An 18,541-nucleotide genomic window follows, 5' to 3' on the forward strand; every position below is an offset into this window, starting at 1 on the left:
ATTTTAAAATTTACAATAATTTTCTGTTCTACGTTATACAACATTATACTGGTAAATGAACAAAATATAATTGTGTTTTTCTTTACAAAATTTTTCTGTCATGATTTCACAGATTTTTACTGTTGATTTTACGGACTTTTTTTACAGTGTACATAAAGTCATATTTGAAGAAGATCCACACTAACTCTTGTCGTGTTTGAAGATTAGACACACTCTGTGTGGAGATACCGATTTATCCAAAAGCTGCTCCTGTTTAACCCCCAGGTGATTTAATTTGTCTCTTTCCTTTAATATGTAAATACAGGTAAAATCTTTGGGTAAATAGAAAGGCCATGAATACATTTTCTCCCCCAAAAAAATAACAATTCAGAAAGACTGCCTCAGCACCTTGTCTTGTTCACTATGAATTCTGTATTAGCAGTGGGTCATGCAGCAGGTCACGCTGGGTATGCAAATCCCTCACAGGTTTCTGAGCTGACACTGATGTTGAAGTGAAGGATGGCATTTAATTTCGTCCCCCGTTTCTTTCTTAGTTTGGTGGGACAATTACTGGTCAAGATGATGAAAACAGAATAGGTCTGAGAAGTGTCCAATGTTAAGTATAACCAAGTGAGATGTCATGACAAGATGTATCTATTGGTGTGACTGTAAACTATGTAAACACTTTAAAGATTGTAATCCTCTCTTTAAGTATGAAGTCTGCCAGTTCCATATCCTGTAGGACAACCCATAAAATATTCCAACCTGGAAACTTTGCTAGTGCCACGGTGCTTTAGGGAGGATGTGCAAAACTATTCTTCCTCCATCATGGTGTTTGCAATGAGTTTATCTTTGGACTCATCTGACGAGACTTTATTCTCACAGTATTTTACTGGCTTATCCAACTACCCTGCAGAAATTTTTGAACAAGCTTCATTAGACTTTTTCTACAACATTTACTTTTTAGTGTGCATGGAGGCCATTATGGTTGATTACATTGCTTACTATTTTCATGGGGAAAAGTACAGCTGCTGTGTCCAGGTTTTTCTGACGCTGCCTAAAATTTGCTTCTTGACTTTTGAACCAATTACTTTGATGATTCTTTTGACTTTTCTCAAAAATTTCCTGTTGGGTTGGAAAGTTTAGAAATATAACTACAACCAATGTCATTACTATGTTTTACAAGAGTGAGATATTTTATGAAGGTCTTTTTTCCTTTATTTATCATGCACTCTACTTGGATATGGAAAAATTAATACTAAATTAGCTTATATTGTTTAGCACGTAGCAGCACGAATGACAGAAATTAGTATTTTAGTCATGTTTGGATTTATTTGTATTTTTAGATTACTTGGATTGTCATTGACATCTGGTGTTATTTTTTATATTGATATAGAAATTGAAAATATATTTACTTAGAAACATTTTGATGCATTCAAACCTTTTTTTTACCAGCTGTATGTTAGTTGTGACAAACAAATCGGCTTAGTTTTCAGATCTCCTTGAACTTAATACTGTTGTAGATTTTTATTTACTGTAATTTCTTCTATTCTGTTTCTTATTTCTTTCGCTCAAGATGGGAAATGCCTCCGAAATTTTTCTGTTCGTGTCCAGAATATCAAAAGACAATGACTTCGTCATGGGAACACTCTACACCATATTTGGTAACTAGATTGGACTCCTCACCTTTCAGTAAACATAATGAAGGTCAAAATGCTACTTTCCCTGTTATTTCACCTCTCTTATGTTTCAGGTGTGTTGTCCGTACTGGGGAACGGGATCTTGCTGTTTGTGGCCTATAGAAAGAAATCCTCTCTGAAGCCGGCAGAGTTCTTTGTCGTCAATCTGGCCATCAGTGACTTGACCATGACTATAACTCTGTTTCCACTGGCCATTCCCTCAGCCTACGCTCACATGTGAGTGACCTTTGAGGTGCAAACCAGGGATGTATTTCAGTACATTAAATCTGGCTGGTGTTAAGAAATGTACATGTACTTATAAAAATTAATGTCATGTTATTTTGGATTCATAATGATGCATTTTGAACCCGTCTTTTTTGGGGTGATTTGATCAAATGTCAATAATTTTTTTTATTTTTTAAATCAATAATTGAGTACACCAATTTAACCTTACCAACAACATGTATCACTATAACAACATTTTTATGTAATTATCATCAGTCTTCTGGATTAATTATTTCTTAATAATTGACAATTTTCTCATCAGAAACAGTATTTGTTTAAATAGATCAGCTTCCTAGAGCCGACCAAGCTTTTTAGAAGAGTATACAAATTTCATTAAGATTGAGCTCTGGGATTTGAGAACCCTATTTTGTTTCATTCATTTCAAAACCAGTGATTATGTGTATTTGGGAATATTGTTCTACTGGAACACAAAAAGAAGAAAAGGAAGAAAGCATGAAAGAACCAGGGTAAGGAAATGGAAGACAACAGTGAAGAACAATGTAAAATGATGAGCTAAAATACAGAGGAAGTGGTGAACGTGAATATCCACACAGAAAAACTCTCCATCCATTATCTTTATTCGCTTATCCCTGCTGGGTCTCAGGGGGGGCTGGTGCCTATCTCCATCGATCATTGGGCGGGCATACCCTGGGCAGGTCCCACGCACCAGAATAACTAATTACTGTAGAGGCAAAAGGGAAAAAAAGCTGAAGGAGAGTGCAGGCGGTGAGAGCCAGGTGACAAGGACCAGTTTTGAAGGGGAGGAAGAAGGCCAGCTAAAGGAAGGTTGTTGTATAACAGAGAACTTGAACTGGAACCACGGGAGTAAAAATCATTTTTGCCAGAGAACAAAATTCAAAGCAAAAAGCGAAAATAAATAAACTTATACAAAGAAATGAACTAATAAGGCAGGATTTAAAAAAAAGTAAACGAATGATCAAAACAGAATCCAATTGAAAAAACAACTCCAACACCAATGAGTCATAACTATTTATTATATCTCTCAATCTTTCCATCTATTCATGTACCTATTAATACATTGTCGGAGTTGGTGGTTTTAGACATTTTCCATGTGTGATTATTATAATTCAAACAGCCTGATTCCAGTTTAGGGGTCAATATTTTCTCTTGCATCCATATGTATCAATAGAACTATCTTAATTTCATAAACTGCAGAAAAAAATTGTAGATTTGAATTTTTTCAGCAGATAGAAATCTTCATTGGCATTATCCAGTACTGGAAAGTATTAACATTTTTACTCGTTCCTTGTTAACAGTCTATACTCTCTAGTCACTGTCCAGTCAGTGTAAAATGAAATTACCCTCAGTTACAAAGTTTAAATCTATTGAATCAAGCTTTTTACTTAACATGACTGTTTTTGCCTAAGAGACACAAGGACCAAAACAAAATAATACAAAAAAAAAAAAACTAGTTGGCATTCAAGTAGAGCAACACTGTGTCTCCATCTTTAAAGGTGATTATCAACCCCACTCTTTGAAAAACACTGTCCAGCATTTTTTTTCTTTTCTTTTTCTTTTTTTGCTCCAACAAACCATAATTGAAACAACTGAAGTTTTTCAGGAGCCTATTAAATGCACTGAAGGAGACATTTAAAACAAGAAGTGCAGTTTACCTCAATGTTCAGTGAAAGACATCGTTTTGCAAATTGATCAAATTAAATGAATTTGCCATCATTTTTATTGCAGTTGTAATTCAACAGTAAAACCAAAACTAGCTGCCAAGGTACTCCAAGAGCCTTTTAAGTGGTTGAAACTGCCAGCCACAAGACCTGATTGATATAATGGCACCAACTTATAGATTCACAACCCAGTTGTGTTGAGCATAAAAAAAAGAACTAAAAATGTCACAAGAATTGCAGTTTTTGTTATCCATATGTTTCCCACTTCAGCTGGTGACCTTCTCCAATATTTTCATCTGACCCTCTGAGGATCTTTGGATGCAAGATGTCAAAGCGACCAGCGTTGAGTCAACGTATGTCGCTGTCTGCCAGTAGTGTGACCAGACAGCGACACACATGACCAGTAGAAAGGCATTAAATTTATTGCCTCACTCTTGTTGTCTATAAATGTTTCCAGAGAGAGTTTTCACATACATATTTGTTTAACCAAGATGTTATTCAGTGACGTGCTCTTTTCTGCTTTTCTTTCTTTTCAGGTGGTTGTTTAACCTGACAACCTGCACTGTCTATGCCTTTTGTGGTGTTTTGTTTGGCCTGTGCAGTCTGTCAAATCTCACGGTGCTCTCTTGCGTTTGTTGGCTCAAGGTCTGCTGTCCAAACTACGGTAACCAAAGCATTTTGTTTATACTGTTTATTATTATTCCATGCGAAACCAACCATAATCACAGAAACACAATATAAAGCGTGATCATCAGTATGTTTTAAAGATGGAAATGATCAAATAGAACAAATGAAATTAACAGACATCAGAAGTTTTGATTATAATTTTGGGCAAAAAATATGTCATGAAAATTATTATTATTGTTTTGCATTTTGAGTGAAACTTTGCTTATCCTTATCATCTGATAAATGTTGCTGCAAGAGGACAAGGTAATAAAACAACAACACAAATGACGATGTTAGATAAGTGTTTGTCTTCTGTTTTAAGTCTGAAGTGCCAAGAAGTCCAGGGACAGCTCAGCTCATCTGCTTTGTTGGGTTTTCTCTTTAATCTTCCTCTTGACAATACTTAGACATACAGTGTGTGTTTGTTTGGGGTTTAGATGAGGCGTGTTTCGAGCACAGTAACACCATGATTTTATTTCCAGTCAGCTTTCCATTAATTTGGCGAGATGGAGCACTCTGTGAACAGCTTTGTTTTCAATGCTCTTTGTGGCTTTTCCTCCTGTTGCAGGATGTCAACGACTGCAAGACAGCTGCCAAGTCAGCAGTTTCCCCTATTGTGTGGCCCATAGCATTTCAATATTAAACATCCTTTTTATTAGTTGCATATATTTGTTTATTTCACAAGAGGTAATCATTAATATGTGCATTATAAGCCCATGTGAGTTTCATTTTAACAAAAAAAAGTTAACTTATTGACAATATCATGTTTTATTATTAGATATTCAGTTTTTTCAGATACTATTAACATGGAACAGCATGCAAAATTCATAATGGAAGACTCTGACCTGACTGGGATTTGAACCCATGACATTTTTTTGCTGTGAACCAACAGAGGCAATAACTTGAGTTAAAAAAAAATAATAATATAAAAAGTTTGTTGCATAAATTAACCCCGTTTTCTAGGCAGCAAAGGGCACAGTGTTAATAGTTAGCATAAAATATACATATAATAGCATGACCTGAAAGACTTTGCCTCCAGACCTGAAAGGTCTTGTTGTTTCTTTGGGTTTCTGCTGTAACTCTTATCTGTTATACAAAAAAAAAAATCCGGAATATAAGATTGAAATGATAACATTTTCACTGTTTGTTGGAATAAAACTTGGATTCTTTAGTTTGCATAGACATGGTGTGAAGGTAAATTATCTAAGTAGTGGGATTTTCCAAATGCACAATTCATCCGTTTGGCCCGTTAATTATTCAGCTTTTATTTGCATGATTACATCTTTCTGTTCCAAATCTTTCAGCAGCACATACAGTTGAGGTCTTTTCGTAATACTCTGTGGGGACTTCCAAGGACACTTCCAAAGGCCACATGTTTCTGTGTCAGATTTTCCAAGAGACTAACTCAGAGTCATTTTTTTTATGACTCATCAGCTTGTTTCCAAATTGCTCGTTAAACCTTTCCACCAGCATTTCAGGTTTATTTGAGGAGCTGTGATGGTTTGTTACTGCGCTACTTAGCTGCAAGCCTTTATTCACTAATCATGATGGACACCTGAAACATGGATCATCATCTAACCATCATCATATATGTATAATCTAATTTTGCTTACTAAAGTATATGAAGTATGTAAACAAATTACATTTATTTAAACACTGTCATTTATACTTTTGTGAACGACAGGAATTTGGCAGGAATATTTGATCCTGAATAAGATCCAGCTAGATTGTCTCCAGCCATAACTTAGTTTAAGAGTAATTGAATAAAACGACATCTCTGTCTCGGGCTCCTGTCATTGTATTGGCCAATTTTCTATAATTCTGCTTTATAATTCCCATCTCTCTAATCTAATATAGCTAAAAGGTCTGGTTTTCCTTTCTGTCAAAGAGCTTTCAGAAAGAGTTTCTAACGTTCAGTAAAATGGCTGTGATAACACACAGAGTAGATTTTTATGAGCTGGGTCCTCTAATAATAAGGCAGAGTTCATGCACAAGAATCCAAAACCCCATCTAAACTTGGAGGATATTTTTTTATTGTGCTTGGGGTCACTCTGTCAGGAGAGTAGTTGTCTTCCAACTGCAAGGTTGTAGGTTTGAGCCCAGCTCCCTCCCATCACTTCAATGTGTCATCGGCCAAGGCACTGAGCTCCAAGTAGCCAATTGATCTGCGCATTGGTGTATAAATGTGAATGTGGCTCTAGTATAAGTCAGTCAGTATGTAAGTAAGCACTATATGAGTTCAGTCCATTTATTAGGATCCATTTAACATGAAAGGTCTAAAAGTACAGCCATGCTGGATTAAAGTAACGTTTGGCAAAAACTAAGAATCCAACTTATTTTTTTCAAAAACTTGTTTTACACAATTAATTAATCAGTGTCGAATAACTAATTCCAGGCTTGACTAGTCCATGTATTGTTTCTCTGATTAGTATTAAATTCTATGGCATCATAATACTTTGTTGAAGTAGTAATAAAATTACTATAAAAACAGTTTAGAAAAAATCCTTAATATTTGTGCAAATACATCTGTCAGAGCCAGCAGTATAAAAGTTATTGCTAAATAAAAACAACTTAACCATTATTAAATGGAATACTTCAATACACCAATTGCATTAAGTTGTGTGATTGCACCACTAAATAGTATGTAATAATGTTCACAAATAATTTCAAATATACTGTTGTTATTGTTCGAAGCCCATATTCAATTAAAGTTTATTAGGTATCAACTGATAACTTATTAATATCACAATATTTACATGTCCTAATAATAGTAAATGAGATAATGTTGCCAGTTCCTATCTTAATGTTATAAAGCATAGGAAATACCAAATTATTATCTTTTCACTCACACACACAAATAAAAGATGCATTAATCTCAGGCTATGCTATTTAAAATCTCTGTTCAGTATAAAATGAACAGGTTCAGTTTTAACCACTAAATGTTCCAACTTTAGTGTCATTTGCTAAAGATAAGCTTGTTGTGTTACTCTGGTGATGCTTATAAATTGTTAAACTTTGATGGTTAAAAAATGGCCACAGCTTGTCTGTTATTCTGTCCCTTTTTTTTATATTCGGATCCCAAAAATCTGCCAGGAACTCTGAGTGGCAGCAGCTCGTTATGTAGCCGAGTCCTGGTGTCGAGTCTGACATGCAGCGTTTGATAGCTGACTCCATGCTACTTAAGCCACTCACCTACATATCCAGGGTAATAACACCTTGCACTTTTTGCAGCAGGGCAGAACTGTTTTGGGACAGGCTGTACTTTGACCAGATAAATTATACCATCATATTTCAACAGGCCAGCTTTGCTTGGAACCAGGGCAGAAAAATCTCAGATGGGCACAATTAAATAGAAGTTCCTAATTTATTATTCAATATATTTGTGAAACTGGTGAATCTAATTAAAATTTAAATTGTACATATAAAATGTCAGGGTTTTTTTTTGTGTTTTTGTTTTTTGTTTTTTGTTGTTGCTGCTGAACTAAAAACCAAACATCTGATTGGTTAACCTGCACCAAAACTCAGCCAAAGACTAATCACCTTTCAATAAAGTTTGTCATTTCTTTAGATACACCAGCTTGATTCATGTTTCTCAGATGAAAGTCGTGGTATTTTGTCTTTATACCAAAGTGATGGAGGCTGGCTAAAGTTAAAACAGCCTGTTGTCCTCTTTGTGTCTGTTCCACACCAAGTCATTTCCTCCTAATTCACTACTGCAAGTACAATTAGGAAGAACGATAAAATATAGGTACATTAGGCTTCTTTTTTTATTAAGCTGCAGACCTTTTTCAAAAACATTAATCTTGATCATAGTTTGGGGGCCCAATGTGTTTACCAACAACAGTATTTTAAAGTTTATTCTCTGAGCTATAGGGAGTCAGTGTAGGGACTTTGAAACTGGGGCAATGTGCTCTATCTTCCTGGGGAATTATGGGGGATAATTTCAATGCTATGTGGTCTTTTGATTAGCGTTTGATGAAGCTAATATTTTTGATATCCCAGAAAGCTAAACTGGATCAAAGCAATCCAAGGACAAGTTGAGCTCTCCATCAATCAAGTCAATCAAATTTTATTTGTATAGCACATTTCAGCAGCAAGGCATTTCAAAGTGCTTTACATAATTATAATAAAAACAGCATGTGACAGTGAATAAACAGAAAGACAAAGACTTTTTTTTTAAAAGAAAAAGAAAAAAAGGTTAAAAAAAATAAAACCATTAAAACCCGCACCCCTTGTAGGACTTCAGTTAAACGCCATTCAAACCTCAGAGTTTTAGTTAAGATGTCATTTAACAAGGATTCTCACACCCCTAGATATAGATTTGTTTAACTGGGACGTTTTCTGGGGGAGCTTTACATAGACAGTGTGAAGCCCCCCGCCCCGCTGAAATGCATGAAATACATGTTTGTATTTCAGTGGTTTTATGGTATTTGGTCCTGCACCCAAAACATTACAACTAACTGAGACAGAGATGTTTCTGTTATGCCAGTCTATTTGTACCACAGGGGTTCGCAGAAGAGGAAATTCTGGACATAATTTATCAGCTTGCATTATCAGTGCTTGACAGACACTGGATATCGCTTCACAAAATATAATCACTGCAGCAAAAGCCTGCATTGGTTAGAGAAGACACAAAAATCTAGAGAAGCAGACCTAACTGCAATGATGCAACAGAATGTATGTTTGTATCTTCTCATATTGTGGACAATTTGTTCTTGTCAAAACAGAATCAATTTCACCTCGTCTTCATGCAACTCAGCATAATTACAATAGAGTGTAATATGCTTTCTGCCCTTAATGAGGTTTAACTTTTGCTCGCTGTAATTGAAGTCTGTGTTTTCAAAGAGCTCCTCTTGTTTAGTTGCAGGTAAACACGAAGGGTGTAAAACACAAGAGACATCCAGCCTTATAAATAGTGTCTGAAGTGCAAATGAGCTCAAATTATTCCACTTTTATGAGACTTCAGGCCAAGGAACTCCGTGCCATCCTGTTGCCTCCAAGTTATGTTTAGTTAAAAAATTATAACACATCTTATTTAGGGTAATTTTGAAATAAATGACCTTCATGGCAAAACAAAAAACATGCTTTAACAGAAAATTATAGTAAACAAATATATCCTCTTTTAAACGCATTTCAGTGTGAAAAAAACAAAATTAAGTATTTATTTAATTAACGCAAACATGAAAGATGTCATTTAAATAGAATGAACATAACAGGGCATTTATTTCTTTATTTTGCTCTTCCTTTTTTACTTAACTTTTATATTTGTATTTATTTTATTATTTTAATATATTTTTAATTTCTTATTTGTCATCTTGCAGATATTGGAGTCGATATGTTGATATGTGTAGATAGGAGGACATCACGGCTGGATCTTTAGACAGAAAAAAAACAAAGAAAATCTACAGCCTTCCACTAATTTTTATGTGGCCATTTCCCATTTTTCCACGTAGGCTGTCAAAATGGCTAATTTAATAAAAGGACAAAATAAAACATCACTGTTACAAATGCAGTCCAAATATGTTTTCATCCGATGACAATATGAATGATTCTCACTTCAAACTGACAAATTATCTGAGTTTGTCACAATAGCTTCTTTCATCTCATTAATTTAATGTTTCTCCTAATACAATTCCAAATGTTTATTACAATGTTAATCTGAGAAAACAGACTATTGGCACTGTGTAATCATTTTAACTTGCTAGCATTTCAATATTGCAATTAGAAAATGTGCTGAAAATGTTGGAGCAAAAATGTGTGGATTTTTCTCTGAACCGGTGTTCAGCTCAGTTTGAAAAGAGATTAAGCCTTGATGTGTCACTTGGATAGTTGGAGTTTTGTTCTCTGGAGTAATGTTCCACCACAGATAAAAGCTATCCATCTGTAATGGCTATACCCTTCCCACAAGTCCACACAGCTCTGCGAGGGCCACTGGGTGTAATCGCCTCCCCCACCCTCAGCTTGAAGAGTAAGAGGGGTTGACATCCTGCTGAAGAGGCTGTGCGGTGCCAGATAAGACTGTCCGTGTTCTCCTTCTCATTGAATGTGCTCTGAAAAAGCTCTTGCCTAAATCAATTATAGCAGAATGTGGTGAGGGCTGTTGCAGTATTTCTTACAGAGCCTCTTACTCCAATTCTGGCGCGAGAGCTGCAGCAGAAGTTCTGCGCAACTTCTCATATAACATTATGGAAAATTAGTTGCAAAAGCTCAAGGTGGACCCTGCAGAACCTGAGCATGTGGTTTCACGTTGGCAAAAAAAAAAAAAGACCTTCATAAAAATTGTGTTGAAAATATCTTGCTTTTTGTGGCTTGTGTTCTGCCAGACTTAGAATGTCTCTATTTTGCTGAATGCTTTGCAAGCTGAATAAACAAGTACCATTACAAGCAAACTACATCGGAAAAACACTGAAAGGATTTGACTACTCTATGATTATTGATGGTTTTAATCATCCACTTAAAGTTTGTAACTTCATCGCTTCAAAGGCCACATTTTGTAGCCCCAGTTTAAGGTCTTTGTACAGATAAAACAAATATTAGACAATCAGTTGGATGTAGCTGTAATTATTGTGAATTGGTGCAGAGTACCTTAAAGTTGTTCTTTTTTCAAGTGATTTTCAAATCACATCTACCCACATTAGCTAAACGTAAATTTGCATGAACCATTATTCACCACACATGTGCTGCCATTTGTGTGCTGAAAAACCTTTCAAAATTCAAAACAATGTACTTTAGTTGGGATAAAAATGTATTTGTCGTATCAAACTACCACTTAACTAAATGCTTTTCACACCTTTACCACATTTTGTCTTCTTAATAGCCACTGATTTATCCTCCGTCTCCCATTACAGGTAACAAATTCTCATACTGCCATGCCTCCCTACTCGTCGCGGGCATCTGGTGCTACGCCGGAGTGTTTGCCGTGGGCCCACTGTCAGGTTGGGGAGAGTATGGGGCTGAACCTTATGGGACTGCTTGCTGCATCAACTGGCACGCTCCCAACCACAGTTCTGCAGCGATGAGCTACATCATCTGTCTCTTCTTCTTCTGCTACATCGTTCCCTGTACTATTATATTTCTGTCCTACACCTTCATCTTGGTGACAGTGCGAGGCTCGCGGCAGGCCGTGCAGCAGCACATGTCTCCACAGAACAAGATCACCAATGCACATGCACTTATAGTTAAGGTAACTCCATAAGCTTACTTATTTTGTCTTAATTAGCACTTATTTTTTTCCCATGAGGAATGTCTTTTAAGTATTGTGATGTTTACTTTTCAGCTTTCCGTGGCAGTTTGCATCGGTTTCCTCACGGCTTGGAGTCCATATGCGATTGTTTCCATGTGGGCAGCCTTTGGGAACGCAACAGACATACCACCAATGGCTTTTGCTTTGGCAGCCATATTTGCCAAGTCCTCCACCCTTTACAATCCCATTGTCTATCTGGTCTTCAAGCCCAATTTCCGCAAGTCTCTGTGTCGGGATGTAGCTCACTGCAGAAGCACATTCTGCAGATGTTTTTGTCAACACAGCTCTGCACAGAAGGGAACTTGCAGGCAATCTCATCACATTGACGAGTGCAACTCTACAAGGTTGTCTAACGGACTGCCAGAGAACCACCGGACCTGCAGACATTGTCCTTACGCTGAAACGGTCTCCGGTGCCAAGGAAAATTTCACAGATTACAGTCCTCAACAGACTGCCAGAATACTGAAAGGATCTGTGCAAACCGAGGTCGCTGTCAGTCAGCTCTCCAATGAGCTGCAGAGTGACTTTCTTTAAAGAGAGAAAAACGTCGCCTCAAAAACAAAAGCTGCCAAAAGAAACCAGCAACAAAAAACTGCAAGACGTTGGATAAAAAAAAAAAAAGAAGCTAATTGCAATTTCAGGAATAGTCAAAGGCTCAAGAATTACTCACTGATGAAAAAGACTATTATTCAGTATTATCAAGTTTCAAGCTTGTTCTATGCCTCAAATATTTAATACTGCCAATAGAAAAGAAAAAACGATTTAAAAAAAAAATCAAGATTTGATCATGCAGTTACAGTAAACAATGTAAAATAAGCAAGCTAACCAGTTCAGATGGTAAATTTGTCAGGTCAAAGTTACAAGCATCAACTATTGTATTGCTCTGAACAATCAACATCAAGGAAGCAAGACTGAAGAGTCAAAATGCAAAATCAATTTACGCTGGATTTAGAGGGAGGAACTGATACTGAAACTGACTACTCCCTAATCAACCCTTTATGTGTTTTTACAAGTACTGTACATTGGGATATTTGTATTTATTAACACATGCCTCAGACTGAAGGACAACAGGGTTGCTGCTCTTACCTAAAAGTAAGTAAAAATCGTGTCCCGATTGCTGTCGGAGAACAACGTTTTCAAAGCCTCAATTAATTTACCTACAATTTGTCGAACTTGAGGTTCACCTTTTAAAAGTAGGTTTATCAAATAAATAAAGAACAATTCAAGCTCAACAGAGCTTCTTATTGCCCTCATAAAAATGAACATCCTAGTAACAGAGTAGCTTTCGTTACTCTGCAGTGTTATGTCTCATTGTCTAGGAAAAATGTTTGGATGGTTGGTTTAACAGCTCCTTTGGACCAAGTAGCTCAATATGGATTGAAAATGCCAACTTTACATGATTTTATAAATTATGATAATTTAACGCAAAGTTGGCATTTTTAATGGACTTTCAATGCAACTTTTAGAGAAACTTTGCATTAAAAGAGTCATTATTTACTCAATGACACTTCATGACAACTGTCATAAACATTCATAAAGACTTCTTTATGTTCTTGACAGGTGTTATGTCATGTTTATGACAATGTCATGTCAGTCTTATGCACACCCCTTCAAATGAAGTGTTACCAATAAGAATATCAATTCTATCGGAGCTAGAACAGGTTTTGCTGTTTAGTCTGAGAATAAAAACAAGTATTTTTTATAGGGTCTGGTAATTCCTTGTTTCAGTTTTACAGTAAACCCCACAGTTGAGTAGACTTTTTTCCCACTTTATCTTTAAAAAATAATTAAAAAAAACCACAAGGTTGTCTAAGTCGTAGCTTGAAGTGCTTCAGGTATTTGCCAGTAAGATGCTGTCCACTAAACAATACTTTAGATGCTTTGATTAAAACATTTCAGACATTTCCTTTAAAAACAAAAAGGAGCTCTTTTTTTATATTTTACTTATTTTCCCTTTACTGAACAGCTCCATGTCATTAAATGAGGCTAACCAATGAAGAGTTCAAACAGCTATGTGATTTTAAACAGTCGGTTTTAACCTGCTTATGGAAGAGGTCAAATCTTCATCACTCACAAGATCAGCAAAAAATAAATATCCTCATTCATAATGTGTAATTACTTTGAGAAAAAAAAGATATTTCGGTTATTTTCCCCTTGAGAAAAAAAAAATACATTCAAGAGGGTCCTGATTTATTTAACCCTTGTGTGTGCGAGGACTTAGGCAAACGTGGAGGACTGTGGCAAATGATATAAGTTTTACGGGTGTGTGGTCAGTTGGACCCCATTGGTAAACACAAGGGTTAATTAAAATAAAACAGAAGAAAATGTCTATGCTTGTGCATGAATATGGATATATTTTCTTCATTGCTTCTCTTGCCAACTATTAAAAAAAAATAGTTGGTAACATGAGACCTAAAATCCTGTGCCTCAGCAGATACCAACATTATCTGAATAAAAATGCTCACTGAGCATAGCTGAGCACTGTTTGCCTAACAGGCAGTTTTGTTCTTTTCTCCTGGCAGCAAAGGTCATCAACCGAAGTCAAAAATGACACGCAATGTACAAGATAAATTAGATCTGCTCGAGTGTGTGTTTTTGTTGAGTGGCGTAGCTTCTGTGATATCTTCACTCATTATGTGGGGAAGGCTCCGGCTCTTTCTAGTTTTCACAAATTACCCGACAACAAAAGCAGCTCATATTTGATGTTTGCTGTTTCACATAATCACCTTATGTTCTGCTTGAGGTGATACAACAATCAGGCGACATGTTGCAGATAATCTCCTGAAATGATCTCAACTCCCTAATGACTCAGTAAGAAGTGAAATCTAACAAATTCAAAAAAAAAAAAAAAAAAAAAAAATCTGCAATAAAAATACTCTGCCATCTTGCTTTTTTATATTTTTGTTTTTGTAGTTTTTACATTTAGCCATGGGTTTGTGAGACGCCTCTTATTGAAGGGTTACTGCCTTTTAATAGCTAAGGCTACGACTACACATAGCCTTAACATACTCAACACATATAAAGAAAATACAACTAACCTATCCCTAAGTCACTTTTTGAGAAATAAAGTGCAGAGCATGTTGATCCCACAGAAAAAGAGAAGGGGGAAAAAATTCTAAGAATCCAAGAAAACTGCTCTGTTTTTATTTGCCATCCCGTTTCCTACTAGTCCAAATTAACTCCGCTGGTTTAGTCCAAGTTGATGGTGTATAAGAAGGATTTTCATTACCGAGGTAAAGACCCCATGCAAAAGGCTCTGTAAGATTGCTTACAGAGGTATTATTAAACTTAGAAATTTCCCAGTGACCACAACCCATGACACTGAAGAGGAAACAATAAAACTTCAACATAAAACAATCTTAACCAAATGTTCCTCACTAGATTTCTGACAAAAGAGTCAAAAGAAATAATCAGAAGAGATCAAAATAATCAGGTGCTTAAGGCCAATCATGAAGAGATTCAGAGAGATCTGGAATTAACAAGTACGGTTTTTCTCTTTAAGTAATTAACTGAATCACAAAGATTTCTTTGCACAGTTACTGCACAAGACTCCCTTTCAGAAGAAAAAGGTTTTTTTAAAAGCTGTTAAGGGTTTTCTCTAAACCTTTTAGACCAACCTGAAACACTGTGGGTTAATCTAGTCTGGTTGGTTGGTTGGGAACAAAATTTAGGTCTTTGAATGTAATTGTTTTTGCCACCATGTTGGAAGGAAAAAACGAATAACACCTCATCCCAAAAACACCATACAAAAGGTGAAGTTTGCAAGTGGGAGCATCATTTCCTTGGATTGTTTCAATTTTATCACTTGATGTGATTGAATGATCTGGCTTTAAATAGTAGATATGTAAATAGGACCAAAAACATAAAGACACAATAATTGGGTAACAAGAACAAAATCAAGGTTGTTAAAATGTCCCAGTTAATCTCTGGCTTAAAGGGAATGTATTATGCAAAATCAACTGTTTTGAGCTTTATACCATGTTAACAATGTTATTCCCTCATCAAACGCATAACCAAACTGTTGCTTTAACTCATTTATGCATATCTGAGAAAACCTTGAATCTCGGGTGGCAGCCGTTTGGCGGCGCCTTAATGCCTGGTCATGCAATGCGCTGCCTCTTTCCCCAAAGCTTCACACTGGAGTTTCAGTCCCCAGCTGAGCTCCACAATAGCAACACCTGGTGGAACTGTGAATCTGCTGAGCTAATCACACAAACTACAACATTCTTTCTTCTGGCTGTAAACAGCATCAATGGTCGGCATGGGGAGGCATTATCTGGATGACGTACTGAAGGGGAGGTTCTTAAAGGAACAGAGGCAGATTTCCAAGTGTTAGAAACGGCTTTGACATCAAGTCAAATTTCTTAAGTTGTTCTCAAATAATTTTTAAGATATTCAGAATTTTTATAACAATTGAATGTAACTGATTGTGCCATAAAGCGGCTCTGCATGTCTGAAAAATATATATTATACCCCCCATTTAAATTACATTTGAAAACTTGTGAAAGAACTGAACCAATCAGTTTAGACAGAGAGAAGTTTCCCTGAACCTGAAAGATTTGGAGACAGTTGGTTTTGAGAAATCGGTTGCATCACAACAATGCATGTTTCTAGTTTCGTCATTAAAAAAACAGATCTCATGTCATGATACACTTTTCTAACTATATATAAAAAATAAGTAAGGTGTTTAATCCTAATTCTTTATATAATTTCACTTACTGTTTTTACTTTTTGATTTATTTGTTTCTAAGTAACTTGGGTTGTGTCTCACATATGGTCAATAGGAACATTAAAGACCAGGAAAAACAATACATGAAATTCATCTGTCTGCAGGTGTTTGTCCATTTAGTTGGACGATGATGTGTAACTATACTTACAAATTCCTGGTAACTCAAGATGTTCATTTCTACCTCTTTACTTTCAAAGTGGAGGATATAGACTAATGCTGCTATGACAACTTTTAAAAGTTGTTATAGTGTGTCTTAAAACAAAATAAACAGCTGTGCTGTCACTATGAAAGTGTTTTTGTTATATTTTATGACTATATATATATTTTAACAATGTTTCAGTGAATCTAATTCTCACAGTAAAGCCTATGATTTTTTTTTCTATCAGTAAATACGGTTGATGATTGTAGTTATTTTAGTAAAACACGTCCACAAACATAACCCTTAGTAGCATAACATGGACATACCCTAACATAAATTATTGCTGCATTCAAAAGTAGACTTGGAGCAACACTCTGCAACTCTTTACATTAGAAACAACTGTGCTGTGTTTTGTACGAATGCCTACTTCAAACCCTCAGTGTGGCATATCCCCAGGCAGGTTTTTGCTTCCTAACCCCTTAACTAAAGTCAATATACTTATTCATAAGTTTGTGAATGCTATGTTAAAAGAAACTGTGACAGAAGAACAAAGGCCAATGAGCATCTGTGGTCTTTAAATTAGACGAGTTTATTCTATGAGTGTTCTACCGTTTGTGGGGCTTGAGTGTGAATCCTTTCACACTGAGCAGTGAGATGAAATGAACGACGCCTCGGGCTGTCTGTAGCCTGAGTTTATTTCAGCTGACACGTGTAGCTTCATGTGAAAACCTTGTAGTTGTAAAAAAAAAAATGAGAAAAAAAAAAGAAATAAAGAAACACCATTTGCAAAGTCAAGTTTTTCTAAAGCTCTTATAAAGATGCTGCTGAAAGTCCTTTCATCCACAGCTTTTACTTTACAGTATTTATCGATCAACTCCTACATGTGCAGGGTGGCATCTCATTACTTTATCTTGTTCTGTAACCTCCAGAATGAAGTGGGGGGACAAATTAAAGCGTGGCTTGGTATGGCATTAATTTCCAGAAAAAAAAAACAACAACAACTAACAACTAAATGATTGTACTTCTGTGATGTTTTCACACCGACGGTGGTTCGCTTGTTGCTGGGACATTATAAAAGAAGGAAACGATTGTTAAGACTTGAGGATCAGTGAAGGCATTTAAAGCTCATCTGCAGCAACCAAAGGGTACAGTCACTTTCAGACTCTCCGTCAAAGACAAAATGCTGTTTTCAACGCTCATATTTTTCTACCAATATGCAGATGAACATGAGAAGAATATACATATCAGAGACTCGGCTTCAAGCCGTGAGCTGAGGAGGTTTGTTTGTTTGGCCCCACATTTTGTGGGCAAAGATGGACACTGAAACCATGAAATACAACTGTGAAAATCTGCTTCTGATGTCTCTTTTCTACTGTTTTTTTTTCCTTTTCTTCAATATTAAATGCTACAACTCCATCTGTGTTTATTCTGTATCATGAGCCATTCCCTCCTGGGTCATTTACACTGGCTTTACTCATAAGGATAATATAGTGTACATACTGTATAGAGCTGCATGTGTGTATATACATGTGTATATATGTGTTTGTAAAGATGCCAACTGTAGATAAAATACCATTCATGAACATCAGCCAAATTGTATAAATAAGAAGGAAAATGTCTCTTCCAGTGTCTTGAAATGGGGATGAAGGATTTTTTAATTCTTTTTATATTTTTTTTTTGTAGTTTGAGCTTTAGCAGAGTCACATTCAAAGTGTTTCCATAAATGTCTGTCATTAAGAGATTGGGGTGCGTGTAAGCTGTCGGATTAGTGGGTTCATTCTCTGCAGCTGGATCTATTTTACTTAAGCTTGTCTAAAATTTCCAAGAGACTGCTAAGACGACGCCTCCATAAATGGAGGCAAATGGCATATTTGTAAAAGGCTGTCTGTCGGACAAGTCTTACACAAATATGGCGGAATTGGTCAGTTCCAAAGGTTTTGGTACGCCCAACCCATTGTTCCTCACCAGGTGCCGACATGTTGTAGTGTAAATGTACTATGTCGAGAAAGAAACACTTCTGAATGGCAATGGTCTAAAATAACTCAAGCAATGACACAGATGTCAACGTCTTTTATTGGGGTTTTTCAGTGACATAGAAACATTAACCAGTGTCTTATTCTGAATTAAAATTAACACAATGATGTGTGGCATGCATTTTAATTTCGCCCCACTGAGTTTTTA

At 36.1% G+C, this 18,541-nt stretch overlaps 1 protein-coding gene across 3 annotated transcripts in view; it reads left to right on the top strand.

The window, feature by feature from the left end:
- opn7b (opsin 7, group member b) overlaps positions 1-12,955 on the top strand; it is a 64,296-nt gene extending 51,341 nt beyond the window's left edge. For 2 of the 3 annotated variants that reach the window (XM_008413898.2, XM_008413897.2), the window contains 5 exons: positions 1,556-1,643; positions 1,733-1,895; positions 4,120-4,247; positions 11,098-11,432; positions 11,526-12,955. In XM_008413898.2, the coding sequence (XP_008412120.1) occupies positions 1,556-1,643; positions 1,733-1,895; positions 4,120-4,247; positions 11,098-11,432; positions 11,526-12,026 (1,215 nt within the window). In that variant the 3' untranslated portion in view covers positions 12,027-12,955. Of the gene's footprint in view, positions 1-170; positions 265-1,555; positions 1,644-1,732; positions 1,896-4,119; positions 4,248-11,097; positions 11,433-11,525 lie in introns of those variants that run through there. The other variant, XM_017305618.1, reaches the window with a different exon arrangement.
- The last annotated feature ends 5,586 nt before the right edge of the window (positions 12,956-18,541 follow it).

The sequence above is a fragment of the Poecilia reticulata genome, linkage group LG7 (assembly GCF_000633615.1).
Source record: "Poecilia reticulata strain Guanapo linkage group LG7, Guppy_female_1.0+MT, whole genome shotgun sequence".
Lineage (NCBI taxonomy): Eukaryota > Metazoa > Chordata > Actinopteri > Cyprinodontiformes > Poeciliidae > Poecilia > Poecilia reticulata.